The following is a 15,127-nucleotide window of genomic DNA, read 5'->3' on the forward strand; positions in this document are numbered from 1 at the left end:
ATCAGTGTCAGGTACAGTTAGATGGTTTTCTGGAGGTGGCCGGTAGGTTAGGGGTACTGATCGCATCAGAGAAGACTGAAGGTTAACCCGCAACGGTTAACCTTCTTAGGCATTGAGTTGGACTTGGTGAGCATGGTGTCACGGTTACCTGAGGATAAGGTGGATAAATTGCGGGAGTTGGTGCGGGAATTAAAAATCGCCCATGAAGTGACATTACACAAAATGCAGTCTTTGATTGGGTCTCTGAATTTTGCATGTCGGGTTATTCCGATGGGAAGGGCTTTTCTGCGAAGGTTAACAGCAGCAATGGTCGGGATCAAAGCGCGGCATCATTACATTAGAGTCACGTGATGGATTAAAGAGGAGTTAGGGATATGGGAAGTATTTTTACAATCTTTTAACAGAGTTTTGTTGATTCCAGAGGGTGAGGTTTCCAACAGGGACATTGAGCTTTTTTCAGATGCTGCGGGCTCCACTGGTTTTGGTGTGTATTTCTAAGGTCAGTGGTTTGCGCGACCGTAACCAGAAGATTGGGTGGAGAGTGGGTTGACCAGGAACATCACCTGCTTAGAATTATTCCCAGTGGTAGTGGCCATGGCAATATGGGGGGATCAGCTCGCTAACCAGAGGGTAGTCTTTTGGCGCGATAAATTAGGCATGGTGCAAGTAATTAATAGGTTGTTGGTGCATTGTTTGAAAGTTTCGGCATTGTTGAGGGCACTGAATGTTTGTGCCAGAATGTTAGCATAAGAGCCAAACATGTACCACGAGTTCAGAACATTATAGCTGACACCCTTTCTCGTTTCCAATGGAAGGTTTTTCCAGGAGAAGGGAATCTGGGGAGGATGAAGAATGGAGAATGATTCGACAGTCAGTTACACCGGCTACATGGGTGGCTTATATAGCGGGATGGAACACAGTGACTCATTTTTTGCAGGTTGCTGGATGGAGGATGGGGCCAGTTCCTGACGACCAGCTTATGCAGTTCATAGTCTGGGCAAAATGTCTGGGTTATTTGGTGGCAACGGTTAGGAATTAGATGGCGGGGTTTGCCTTTTTTCAGAAACTACAGGGTTGGGGGAACCCGATGTGCAGTTTTCGAATTAAGTGTACATTGGGAGGGTGGCAGAGGAATACCGGGGGGGGGGGGGGGGGGGGGGGGGGGAAGGACTCGAGAAATATGGGGATTTGATTTCTTTAATAGGTCAGCTATCCTCAGTGTGTTGGTCAGAGTATGAGGTTTTGTTATTCAGATGGCATTTTCTTTGGCCTTTTTCGGGGCAATGCAGATAAGTGAGTTGGTAGCAAAGTCTAAGACGGCTTTTGCAGCACAAGGGCTTTTGGAGCATCATGTTCAGGTGAACGAGGCGTCGGTCGTTCTGTTTTTACCTAAATCCAAAACAGATCAAAAAGGAAAAGGGCAGGTCATCACACTTCTTCCAGCTACATCTGCATCGGTATGCCCAGTTTGTACTTCACAGCAGTATCCGTTGGGGCGCCCTTTAGTTCCAGGGTCCTTTTTGGTTTAACCAGGTTTCAGTTTACAAGAGTGCTGTATATGGTGGTGAGCGTGATGGAGTGGGATGCGAAAGATTATAGTTTGCATTCATTCAGAATTGGGGCAGCTACCTAGGCTGCAGAATGTGGTATATCAGGACATAGGGAGGTGGAAATCTAAGGTATTCCTGTCTTATGTGAGGGTTTAGGTTGCAAAAAACCCCCCAAACAAACAGTATTGAACAATATGAAGGTCACATGGGAAACCATGGGGGTGGGGGTTGAGGGAATGGCCATTGATCAGTATTTTCTTCTTTTGCAGAGCTATTAAGGGTTGCTCAGAGGCAAGAGTACATCTGGACTGTGGGCCACTGTTTCGTTCATTGGCACAGCGACGGGCACTGAGACGGCTATATGGCGAGCACCTCGACCCCGAGAGCTGGAATGTGAATTTTGCCTGATTCAGCAAAAGAGGAATGGAATGGGACGAGCTACTACCTTTCTTGTGGGAGCGAGAGAATATGTGGGGGTGCCGGATATTCTTGTGATTCATTTAGGGGGCAATGATGTGGGGAGAAAGTCTTGTAGGGAGTGGGTGACCTGTGTCAAGAAGGATTTATCTCAAATCCTCATTCGTTGGCCAAGAATCAAAATAGGTTGGTCGGACATAATTGTGTGACTTTGGCGCAAGGATGAGATTTTATGGAAATCTGGAGTTACCAAGATGAATAAGCAAATCAGGAAATGGGTGATTCAGGAAGGGGGGTTTTGGGTGCATCACGGTTGGGCGTGGGGTGTGGATGCGTGTTTGTTCCGAGGAGACAGGAAACATTTATCGGATATTGGGATGGATTTGTTTAATAATGATTTACAGGATAGAGAATGTACTTAGGGTAGGTTAGGGGCTGCAGTAGGGGAACAAGGACGGCTTAAGTCATCCTTGTTTGTGGCAGAAACCCGAGCCCAAGGGATTATTGGAAGAATGTGGGGTTAAAAGGGGGAAGGGGTGGGGCAGCTCGTGTAGTGGGGGGGCTGCTGCATGAAATGGCCAGTGAGCTGAGGGGCTAAAGCTCAAGGCCAGGGTTTGCCCTCGATGGTAATGAGGCGGGGCAAGCATGGGGGGGGGGGATCAGGTGGGTTATTGTTTTACCACGGGGGCGAGGTGGTAAAGGCTTCTGAGGGAGGTGAGGGGAGAGAATAGAGGTGGGGATGTTTGTTGTTATTAAGGTTTGATTGTTCGGGCTCGGGTTAGGTTTAATAAACTACGGCCTGTTTTAATGCCAAAAAACTGTGTCATGTTTTATTTGGGGAGGAAAGGGGGATGAGCTGAGTGCATGTCTTGCCTCCCTGTTTTATGCTGGGGATTATTAGGAAAGAATTAAGAATAAAACAGAGAATATCAGAATGTCTCTGTATTGCTCCATGGTGTAACCTCATCTGGGTATTGTGTGCAGTTCTGGTCACACATTACTCAAAATGAATAGTGTGACCAGAATTATAAAAGGACAGAGAAGGGCAACCAAAATGATAAAGGGGATGGAATGATTCCCCTATGAGCTTGCAGAAGAGACCCCTGGGGAGAGACATGATAGAGGTCAATAAAATGAGTGGAATGGAATGAGTAAATGTTAATCAGCTGTTCACTCTTTCAAAAAGTACAAAGACCAAGGGACACACATTAAAGTTACTGAGTAATATATTTAAAACTAATAAGAGAAAATATTTTTTTTACTCAACGCATAATTAAGTTCTGGAATTCGTTGTCAGAGAATGTGGTGAAAGCTATTAGTGTAGCTGCTTTTAAAAAGTTTGGACAAGTTTCTGGAGGAAAAGTCCTTAAACCATTAAGGAGGAGTTGCAGAAATTCACATTTTATCCCTGGGATAAGCAGCCTGGATTCTCTCTACCCCTTGGGATCCTGCCAGGTACTTGTGACCAGGATTGGCCACTGTTGGAAACAGGATGCTGGGCTTGATAGACCTTTGGTCTGAACCAGTATAGCAAGCCCTCTCCTGCGATACATATTTAGGTGCTCAGCTCTGATACCATATGGTATTTGGTGCAGAACCCGCCCTGTTTTGGTTGCCTCTCTCAGGATCATCTGCACACTCTCACCATTACGGATTTATGGAAAGAGATGGTTATGTTTTAACGTGCCTGGCCATAAGAAGGGGTGCTCACCTCTAACCCAACAATTGTAAAAGAAGATTAAAGCACATTCGTAGAAAACCTGGAGAATAAGAACAAACTATTAAGGGATGAAGCCAAGCAACTGAACAGTTGCTCCACTTTCTCTTTCCTCACTCAGCCGGAAGTGGGCGCGAGAGAGGGGGGCGGTGATCCTATCCCTCCGCCGAACTCCATGTCCCAGCAGGCGTTGGGCGGGCTAGCCCGGAAGTGACGCCAGCCTGGAAGGATGGCCGCCGCCGGCACTGTACCGTTTCCAGTGTCGAGGTGAACGGCGGCTTCAGCCGGGGGAGGCTGATAGGTCCCGCCTCTCCGACCCCTCCCCCCCTTCTCGGTGTCCCGGCGCGGCCCTCCTAGGATGGAGAGGGCTATGGAGCAGCTGAACCGGCTGAGCAGATCCTTGCGGCGGGCGCGCACCATAGAGCTGCCGGAAGGTGAGCGCGCGCCTCTTACCGCCATAAGAGGGCCTGGCCGAGCCGTCAGGGGCTCCCGCGGGTCCAGGGTGGGAGCCGGCAGGCGGGCAGAGCCTCCTCTACCTGCATGCGCTGCGCTGTAGAGAGATACCCTGAAAAGGCAGACCCTGCGCCGTGGAGCTTCCGCCTTTGTCAAGGTAGACATACATGACAAGCAGGAGTCGGTGGGACGGGCATTTGTATTAGAGAAGTATTTAAGACAGGGGAGCTTGTAGACTGGACTTCAGTGTGACCGGAGAGTTCCTCCACAAACAAGACCTGTGCTTCCAGAGCAGCTGTGCTATGTTGGACCCCCCTTCTTAAAGGTGCAGGGGATGGTGGTAATGGTCTGTAAGAGAGAACTGGCACCGGTCCACTCCCGTGCGGCTGGGGTAGAGGAAGAGGGGTTGCTTCTTTCAACCTGGTACATTTTTTTTGATGGAAATTGCTGCATCTCCCCCATGTTTGACTCCTGAGCCTAGGGGGCACCCAGCCATGTGTGCTGCATATCTCGAGTAGTACTACAGAAATGAGTACTAATAGTAGAGGAACAGAGTTGAGGGTCTCAGATCACTGTAATTTCCTTTTCAGTTCCGATGACAGTGATTCCCTTCCCTGCTTAGTGACTAATTTCATCATTTAATACCCTCACCACAGAAGCAAAGGTGTTGCCAGGGTCTTCAGCGCCCAGGGAGCCATTGCATTTGTGTAGTCTTCCCCGTGCCCCCCCCCCCCCCCCCCGATTATCTGTCAGTGCATCATCACACAGCACCACAGTTTAGGATCTTTTTTCACTGGGGAGGGGTTGGAAACCTGCCAGTCCATCACCACAAGGTGCTGCCATGTAGGGCCAGTGCTAACTTTTTTGTTGTCCTGTGCAGAGAATTACTGTGCTGGCACCTCCTCATTATGGTTATTTTTTTTAAATGTAATTTCTATTGTTTTTCTAAATCAGAGTCAATGTAAGGGTATTAGGCACCCTAAGTGCATCTTACAACTTTGCCCAACCTTTGCCCCATCATGGCCCTCTCCACACAATTTCAAATTATGCATTTATAATAAAAGATTGTACAAGAAAAGGGCACTCAGAATGTACAGTCTTTTGAAATAAGTTTCACAATAGCAAGGATATTATATTTACATGCACTGCTGTGGTGTCAACCAGAAAACCTTGCATAGAAGCCAAAAAGACCTTTGGAACACACTTGATATTAGAACTATTATTGTAAAGCATGTTGTGTGTGGGCTTGATCCTCAGCAAGCCATGAGCAAACTAAATTACAATATAATAAACCTCCTATTCCAAAACAGCATTAACTGCCAGCACTCAGTTACAACCCTATGAAAAGATGACCCTACCATGCCCTAAAACACCAATATACCTCCTTAGTAAAACAGAATAAACCAAGCTTTTATAGATCCCTGCATAGAAATGACACATTAGCAGGATAATTTACCTCAGTCACACATGCAGAACACAGGCAGACCTTAACCAAATACAGAATAAAGTGATCATAAAGTATAAATGGAAGAGTGCAGACATAAACTGAATTGGAAACTGCAACAAGTCAGCTGTAGTTCACTAATGGAAAACGAAACATCACCATTCCTCAGAAAACAGACAAAGAAATATAAAGCATCAATCATAATAGACCATACTAACAAAAATAATATTTCAAAACAGCGGATGAACAGAATAACATCCAATAATTAAAACTCATTTTAAAAACATTTCCCAAACACATACAATATTTCAAAACAATATACACATCAAATAACACCCAATTATCTAAAATCAAGGATAGAAAAAAACAATAACTCTGTCTCCATACCTGGGAACTTTTGACTTCCAAGTCAACCTGAGATTGTCATGGAGTAATGGGAAGGGAGAGGCACAAACTTTCTCCTCTTATGCACACATTCATCCTCATGCTCACACAGACACGCACAAAACTCACATGGTCATAGACAGATACACATACAAGCTGGCTGGCTCCTTCTCAGGTGCGCGCACCACTGGCTCCCTCTCCCAGGCACGCACTGGCTGGCTCCACACTCTCTCCTTCAGTTGGGTCACAGGACAGGATGGGCTCCCAAATGGCCCTGGGTGTCCTTGTCTGCTGCTGGGTGGATGGGCTCCCTGGTGGCCATGGGCCTTCTCCACCTCTGCCGCCGGGCAGGATGGGCTCCCTCGGTGGCCACGGGTTCTTTTCTTGGCCTCCCTTGCTATACCACTGCGTGGAAGGTTCTTCCTTATATATTCAACCTAAACCTCTCCTGCTGCTATTTAAGCCCATTGCTGTCATATCCTCAGTGGAACCGGTTACCATCCCTAGTGTCTGAATAAACACAACACCTTTAACCTTTCATTCAAGAATGTATTTCTTCATTTTGTCACTGTTGTCTGCATTTTCTACAAAATTTCTGTGTCCTGTTTGAAACTGTGATCCAAGAGCTGGACACAGTACTGCAACAGTGGCTTTACCTGAGTAGCATGGGAACTCAGGAATAGAAAACGAAATGCATAAGTCCAAAAGGAAAATGTAAGGCCAGGCAGCAGTACTGCAGAAGAGGGGAGAGGTTAGAGCTGACCAAGTAGTAGTATTAAAGAGCTAGCACAAGGCAGAGATATTGGCAGGTATATTTTGTTTGGTAATAAGACACAGAAGAGGAGCTGGGTGTTGGCCTAACTATTGTTTTTGTAAGAAGCATAGTTTAAGATGGCAAAGCCTGATGTGGCCATAGCTGTAATAGATTTTGGACAGGCTTGGGACAGGTATGCAGAGCAGTGGTAGGAAAAGGGTTGATAGGACAGGTAAAAGACATGGGGGAAAGGGGAGCTGGTGTTGTTCCATAAAGAAATTTATATGCACATGTACAGCCTTACAGTCGCTGGTCCACCAATCCTATTGTAAATATGTTTTGATTTGTACTTTATTTTAACTAATCATGTTTTGAATTGCATTCCACTTGTTCTCTGTAAGTTTAATTTCAACGTTGTTTCAATGTATCTGCCCCTGAGGCGACAGTTCAGTTCTCTGTAAACCGGTGCGATATGTATTCTATACAGGAACATTGGTATATAAAAATTAAAAATAAATACCCAAAGTGGATAAATCTCAACTGGGCAGATTGGATTGGCCATTTTGGTCTTTATCTTGTATTGTTTATTATGTTAATCTCGAAAAGCAAAAACAAGGTTAGTTACATTTAGAATAGAATTGAATCCAAATGTAAAGGATTTAGCAGAACCTTTCATGCAAGCAGGATCCCAGCAAATTTTACATGTTATGATAGAAGCATGCATACAGCCACCTTTGGAGTGGCAAGTCTGATTATTAATTTTGAGGCCTGGTGTGAAAGAAGGCTATTATTGTTGTAATTACCCAGTTACTCTGGATAAACAGAGGCATGGGGATTTCTGACTGTGACTTTCTGAGATCGTTTGTGACACATGGGCCTCACAGTCTTGAACTCATACCCCAGGTCTTTTCCTGACTTGTAGTTTGATGGTGAATGACACAGATGAGTTTATATGACTGAGAAGCTAAGTTTTGAATTAGAACCTTGATGTTTTTCTTGCAGGAGTGCAACTGTAATGTTTGTTGGATGGTTTGACCATTTGGGTCATGGGGATGGGAGGCAGAGTTTGGAAGGGAATTTCTGAAGGACAGCAGCTTTAGTGATCACTTTGTGCTAAGGTTGTGAGGAATAGGGGTTATGAACATCATATTCTGTACACAGCATTGTATTGTGTTTTTTTTTAAAGAGCAGTTCAGTTTAACCTGTCATGCATATTTGCCAGGTTGATGCATCCCCAAGGCCATATAGCTCTTGAGATACTGTGCTGCAATTCCCCTTTCATGAGAAAAATTACTTTTAAATGAACTTTTGTATTTTGAGAAATTCAGGGCCTCTTCCCTCCCCCCCCCCCCCCCCTAGAGTGCTGTACACCTCCATCTCCCCTGGAGAACCTATTGGGAAGATCCTGCTCCCATCAGCATCTTCCTAATAGGTCCAGCAGAGACACGAGAGGACGGCTGGATTTGGAGCACTGAAAAGAAAGATCCAGAACATCTAAGAAAACCTGTTTAAAGGCCTGTCAAAAATGACAGGCCATGAAAGGTGTTTACATTCAGTCACTCCTCTGATCTTTCCCCATGCTCAGGAATGCCCCTTTTCTTAGCAGCTGAAAGACACTTTGCAGTGGGTAAAATTACATGCTTTGTTTGTGTATGTATTTTCATCCACACAGAAACCAGGTAATGTTCTGAACCTGTTTTGCTGTCTTTGTGTGTCCCATGAGAAATGCATTTCATTTGTGTTTTGTGTTCAGTTAAGGTTGTGAAAACATTATTTTTGGTGGGATAATGAGTAGACCCTAACAGGTAGATTTTAAAAGCACTGCTCTTTTAAAAACAACACTATATGCGCGTATGTGGCTGCGCATGAGCAACGCAAATTTTAAGAAGCCGGGAAGTACGCGAGTACATACCTGTGTGCGCGTCAAGAATAAGTAGGCAGAAAAGGGGCGGGGCCAAGATTCACGCATGTAACCCCTGAATTTTGCAAGGCTAAACATGGCAACGCGCCATGTAACCTGCATAACTTTACTACTGGTCCTGATGAGGCACAAGTCTGGAGATTTTGGGCCAAAGAGATCCTGAACTGCGGCGGTGGGGGGGGGGAGAGAGACCATCTGACACTCTGTATATCTCCCACTGTAAGAAGGACACTTTCAGCTCAGGGTGAGTTTTGAGGGGGCATTGTTACATTGAACTGCCTAGGGTGCAAGGGTCTGTAGACCCTAATAACATTGTTCCCCCCCCCCCCCCCCCAAAAAAAAAAAAAACCAAACCAAAATAAAACAAAACCCAACCCACCCTGAGTTGAAAGTGCTTTCTTATAGTGGGACATATATTGTGTGTCAGATTCTCTCTAACAGAGGTTCTTTCTCTGTTCCCCCCCCCCCCCCCCCCCCCCCCCGGTCACTTGTGAATATGTGCTTAAAGGCTCCACACATGCGCGGTAGGGATATTTTAAATGATACGCGTTGACTTGCACTCACGATATAAAATTAAGTGTATTTTTGCTTGTGTGCCCGATATGTGTGTTTATGGGCGCGCACACGCTCCTTTTAAAATTTACCTGTAAGGAAAGAAAATCAAATATTAAATCTTCTGAAAAGGTAGTGCACGTATAGTTTTTTTTGGCGCAAGACACGCAGAATGACCAATTCAAAGGTAGCAAGTTATCTATATAGATACAACTTCAAATTTGTTTTCTCCTAAAGGAGTGTAGTGCTGCATATTTAAACCTAACATACGTTTTGTCTTACCAGCGTGGAAGTGCTTCCAACATTTTTAATGTTAATTGGAAATGTTGCATGTTGGAGAAGTGCATAGTAACTTTTGATTTCTTTGTTGCACAGATAATGAAACTGCGGTCTATACCCTAATGCCTATGGTCATGGCTGATCAGCACAGGTGGGTGTTTTTCTAAATTTTACTAACTGCATGCCTTGCATGCATTAAACCTTGGAAGTCTTCATGTGCTGTATATTTGATTCCCAGCAACATTTCAGAGCAATAAATCTGTATTGTCAATAGATAGTGTCAGTGGTTTGCCCAGGTATTGATTTAGCTTTTTTGTTACCAACAAAATTGCATTTCCACATATAGGGGCCTATGCACTAAAACACATGCTAACATTTTTGTAGCATTCATGTGCTAAAAAATTGAGCATGCATTTTAAAATGGCACTTAATCGAAAAATGTATTGAAATTTTTTAGTGCGCCTGTACTATTTGTGTGCATGCTAATGCAAAAAATGTAGCATCTACACATTAGCATATAGCATCTTGCTTCAAAATTGTATAAAAGTAAGCCTGGCTTATGGGTCTGGCTGTTGGTGCTGAGGAGAGAATTGTAGAGCGACTGGACTGCAGAGGGAGGAGAGATGACGTGCATATGCCTCTGATGCATGTTGAGGAGGAGAAAAGTGCAGAGGATCTGAAGGTTGGACCAAGCACTACCAAGTCAGGTGCACAGACAAAAGAAGAGAACAAAATTCTGAAGCTATTACTGGAAATCTCCACTGCCTCTTTGGGAGAGACTTTGCAAGATAATCCTTGACTGCTAAGAAGCACATTTGAAAAACAATAGCACCCAATGTTAGCGGCTTTTAGGACAATAAAATACATTAAACTTCTCTATCAGGACATTAAAAAGGGGACCTGAGAAAAGTGTGCAAAGATCTGCGCCTATCGGAAGTGGACGGAAACTGGCTGTGTTCTGTTTGCCTCATGCCACTAGCGCAACACTTCGCTGAAACCCTGGGTCCAGACATCATCGTTGGCCTCGCAGAGTCCATGGATGCTGCATGAGCAATTCACTAGGGGTGAGCTGGTGAGTTATCTGCATTACAATAACTCAAATTGGGAACACAAAGCAAGAGTTGAATAACTTTTCTTGCAAGCTTATTTTACAGGCCCTGACTTGTTACTAGAAGGTTATAGACTTAATGGGTGGAGGAGTGTTTGGCTACATTGAGGGGGTTTTGCAGATGTGAAATCATTTGGAAGTTTTGGGAGCAAACCTGGGGCAGGATCTTTTAGGAAGTTTGAGGACATGGTATGATACTAATATATTTCAAGGCAAGGAAGTTGCAGGGTAAGGGCCTTGCTGTATAAGAGCCTAATTTTACTGATGGAAGCAAAAGGGATGTGTATGCTCCAATACAACTTAGTCATCTCTGTGTCTTTTTTTCCAGGTCCAATGGGTTTGCAGAAAGCACCCTGAACTGCCCCACACAGAATCAGCGTTGGTGGACTCTACAGCTGCTGCAGGGCAACAGGAATTGGAACAGGGAGGTAATATCGAACTGAAGACTGCCAAACACACCAAGGATAATTGGCCTATGCTTTCAAATGGCACCTAGCCAGAAGAGCCTTCAAGGAGGAGAAGGACTGGCATCAGATAGTGCCTTAGTCACTCTTTGGAAATCTATCCCATTGATGTCAACAAGGAATCTGCCAGCCCAGAATCACTTAACCATCTTTTCTCGATGAATATCCTGTTATGTTGGTGTAGTAACAGCTGGATGACACTCTGGTCTCAAAGCGCTAAGAAGAGTTTTGCACTCTCACAAATAGAGTTGGTGATCTCAAAGAAGCCATGCAATGCCAGACTACTGGTTAGTTTAAAGCCTTCAAAAGCATGCAGGGGTCTTTGGACAGACTAACCACAGCATAACAAATATTAGGCAACCAATACCACCACTGTGTGCCCCATCTACTGAATCTGCTTCCACAATGTCCACGCCATCTATGGCATGCAGGAGCACCCCCTCAAGGGCATCCACATTTTGGTGGAAAGTGGCTGCCTTCTCGCCATCCTTCTTAAATCCCACTATGCCTTCTATAAGGGACTTGCTCAACTGTTGCACCCTTGTCTGAGGATAAAATGCAGTCTCCTCTCTCTGCTGCAGTTTCTATATTGCAGACTGGTAGTACCATCAAAGGAAATCCTCCAGGACTTAATATAAGTTGTGTAAAGTTTAGCCACAGTCATGCTGTTCTTTAGAAACTTGAGATGGCCCTTTATTTGAAATAGTTAAAACCTTGCACTTTATTCTTTGTGACATGTACAACAATGTTTGAAATATAATTGTCATTTGTAAAACCTTGGTTTGAAAATACATTTTTGTTGTCAAAATAAATGTGACATTTTTTGGAAGTTATAACTTGTGGGCTTGTGTCTTTGAGATGAGAGGTATGAGAAAACAGGTACAAGCTTAAAGACAGGTCTGGAAATAGGTGCCTGATAATACATGGGCAAGATTCCCCTAGTCCCAGTACCTTGGTGTGTGGTGTGACGGATCCCATGAAGTGTTTCTTTTAGAGGTATGAAATTTAATAGCCAAGGCCTATACTAAAGATTTTCAGGGTCCTGTTGGTGTCACTCATAAAATACATGTTTTATTTAGCTAAAGTAGGAGACTTGTGTAGTGTAACTGAAATATTCAGAAGAGAAGGCCTATGAGGATATCTGCATTCTTTAAAAGGATATACAGAAAGAAAAGCAAAGTTAAAGTAGTCCAATAAATCAACTTTCTTGTTCATGTTGGTGCCATGTATTGGAGAAGTAAGCTGCAATGAATCTGTTCTGGATCGACTCTTTAAGGTGCTGTTCCAAACATCTGGCAGAAGGAGCTTCAGTATAATACCTCACTGCCATGTTGTGTAGAATGCAGCAGACAAGCATAATCATAGCCACTTTTTCTGCGGAAATGCTCTGACACCATTTGAGCAATTCAAAAACCTGAAGCAACCTCTTACTACAAGGAACTGACATACCCAGATCAGTCCAGACTCCTGTGTTTTGCCTCCCGTCCAGCAGATGGAGACGGAGAACTTTTCACTGACATGCCACATAACCCGAGGTGCCACTTGCAGTCTCTATGTATTTCTCTGTCTCCAGCAGATGGTGGAGGTGCAAAACCTGCAGTCTGAGACTAGTTTAAAAAAAAAAAAAGGAATGAAAGAGGGGGAGACATTTGGACTCCCTGAGATTGCGTCCTAGGGGTTGGTAGGTCCTGGTTTTTGAGGCAGACAAGCAGGGGGTTGGGGATCTTTTATTGCTCAGTCCATTATTGCTGGGACAGAAATCTGGTGGTTCCACTTCCTTCACCCTCAGGACGGACAGAGCATGCTGCCACTCTTAAGTTTGCAGAGAAATTCTTTTTTGTGCTTTTCATCTGTTCTAGTAAACTTAAAAAAAAAAAAACAACAAATTTTTTTGAGAGAAGTAGAAGCAGTTTTGTGGTGTGCTTTCTCTTTTGGTTGGCAGCAGGGCTTAGCCTGTTAAAGGGGGGTTCAAGTGGCTCTTTCTTGGACCAACCTCCGGCGGCTGACTGCTTCCATGATCCTGGCACCCCGACAGCATGCTGCGTGGTTCCAGCTGCATGATGTGCTGCGACACAGGCGTGGGACTTTCCCACGATGGATGATGTTCCTGGTGCTTCTATAGAGGAGAGGGCAGCTGGGGAATGGTCATGGTGGCGTCGGGGAAGCAGCGCGGGTCTAGGAAGTTCTCCGGCATGTTGGATGCAGGGGACCCCTTCCTGGTTAGTGTGGGAACGGCGGCCATTTTGTCCACCTTCGCAACTGCTTCATGGGCCACGGAGGTGGAGGGGGATGTCCCTCCCCCACTGTCTCTGGCTGATAAGAATCCCATGGGAGATTGGGAGGCTCAGGGGCTTCAGTTGGGGGGGGGGGGGGAAGAGGACCTCCGGGGGGATTCCTCTGTTTTCTCCTCTGATTTTGTCCTATTGCTACACAGGGCTTATGTGGCCAGGAAGACCACGGGGTGGCGCAGGGCCAAACAAGGGGCGTCAGTAGGTCTGCCTCCAGGGAAGAGTTCTAGACCCTCATGGGCTGCGGGGGCTACGAGGGTTCAGCGAGTCCTACAGATGCCCGCATCAGTGAGCATGGTGGATAGCTTCTCTGAGGCTTCAGAGGATGAGGATCCAAGGGCGCAGGACCCCCAGGATGCAGATCTGGTTCTGATGGACCGGGACCCAGAAAAAAGACTGCGGAAGGCCCCGTGGAAGAAGATGACCTGAAGGTGGGTTGTCTCTTCCACAGGAAGGAGTTGAGTCCTCTGATTCTTCATGTCCTGGAGGAATTGGGGATAAAGGTTCCGCAAGAGGAGTCAGATCAGGAAGACGTAGATCCGGTCGTGGATGGCCTGCGGGGTCCAGAGAAGGCGTTTTCCTTTCCATAAGTCGGTCAAGAAGTTGGTGTTCAGGGAGTGGGATACTCCTGAGACTGGCTTGAAGATTGGCAGAGCAATGGATAAATTATTTTCTTTGCCTGAGGATACGCGTGAGCTCCTGAAGGTCCCGAAGGTGGATGCCTTGGTGTCAGTTGTTACTAAGATGACGACCATTCTGGTGGCTGGTTCTGCAGTGCTAAAGGACCTTCAGGTTAGGAAGCTTGAAGTTCACCTCAAGATTTTTGAGGTGTCTGCCCTCGGCATATGTGATGCGGTGTGCTGCAGTTTTATGCTGAGGGCTCGTCTGCGGTGGGTGCAGCAGTTGCAGGCGGACAAATCCATGACTGACTCAGAGGTGAAGCTGGCAGAGTGGCTGGAGGCCGTGGTTGCCTATGGAGCTGATGTGTTATATAACCTCATTAGGACTTCTTCCAGAACGATGATGTCAGCGGTATCAGCTAGGAGACTCCTGGTTGAGAAACTGGTCTGCAGATTTTTCATCCAAGTCTCAGTTGGAAGAGAGACCTTTTTAAAGGGAAGGTTCCCTTTGGACAGGACTTGGAGGAACTGATCATACATCTGGGGGAGAATAAAGGTCATAAATTGCCTGAGGATAAACTGAAAGGAGGAAAAGGGTCCCCTTTCTTTCACGCTCTCGTTTCAGAGGGAATAAGCATTTTCAGCCGAACAGAGCTTCAGGTGGCATCCAGAGATGGTCCTCGGGGAGGCAGCCATCCTGGAACCAGTCCTTTCGCGGGCAAAAGCCGTACAGAGATGGTTCTGGCCAGGGTGGTGGTGGAGCCAAATCCGCCCAATGAAGCGAGGCCGATCCACTCCTTGGTTCCAGCCACACTGGGTTCATTGACTCATGTTTTTTTTAACGAGGAGTGGGCCAAGAGTACGTTGGACCAGTGGGTCTTAAGCATGATAAGACAAGGTTATGCTTTAGAATTTGCTCGTCCGCTAAGAGACTTATTCATGGTCTCCCCTGTGCTGACGAGGGAAAAAGGCGGGTGGTGCAACAAACCGTCAGTCGCCTGGCTTTTGTATGTAAAAAGGGCTTTGGTGGCTCAGGAAGGCCATGAACTTTGGCGAAAGTGTGCTTCGAGCAGGATTCTCGTAGTCCCACCCTCTAGGTACGTACAGGGAAAGGAAAATTGGTTCTTACCTGCTAATTTTCATTTCTGTAGTACCACAGATCATCCAGAGTTCTGC

The 15,127-nt window shown here is 45.7% G+C and overlaps 1 protein-coding gene across 3 annotated transcripts in view; it reads left to right on the plus strand.

The window, feature by feature from the left end:
* The first annotated feature begins 3,864 nt into the window (after positions 1-3,864).
* The window catches only part of HACE1 (HECT domain and ankyrin repeat containing E3 ubiquitin protein ligase 1), a 230,814-nt gene continuing 219,551 nt past the window's right edge, over positions 3,865-15,127 (plus strand). Inside the window, exons 1-2 of one of the 3 annotated variants that reach the window (XM_029595349.1) lie at positions 3,865-4,118; positions 9,568-9,622. In XM_029595349.1, coding sequence (XP_029451209.1) covers positions 4,043-4,118; positions 9,568-9,622 — 131 coding nt within the window. In that variant the 5' untranslated portion in view covers positions 3,865-4,042. Of the gene's footprint in view, positions 4,119-4,149; positions 4,295-9,567; positions 9,623-15,127 lie in introns of those variants that run through there. The other 2 variants (XM_029595352.1, XM_029595351.1) reach the window with 2 other exon arrangements.

This window comes from Rhinatrema bivittatum, chromosome 3 (assembly GCF_901001135.1).
Source record: "Rhinatrema bivittatum chromosome 3, aRhiBiv1.1, whole genome shotgun sequence".
Lineage (NCBI taxonomy): Eukaryota > Metazoa > Chordata > Amphibia > Gymnophiona > Rhinatrematidae > Rhinatrema > Rhinatrema bivittatum.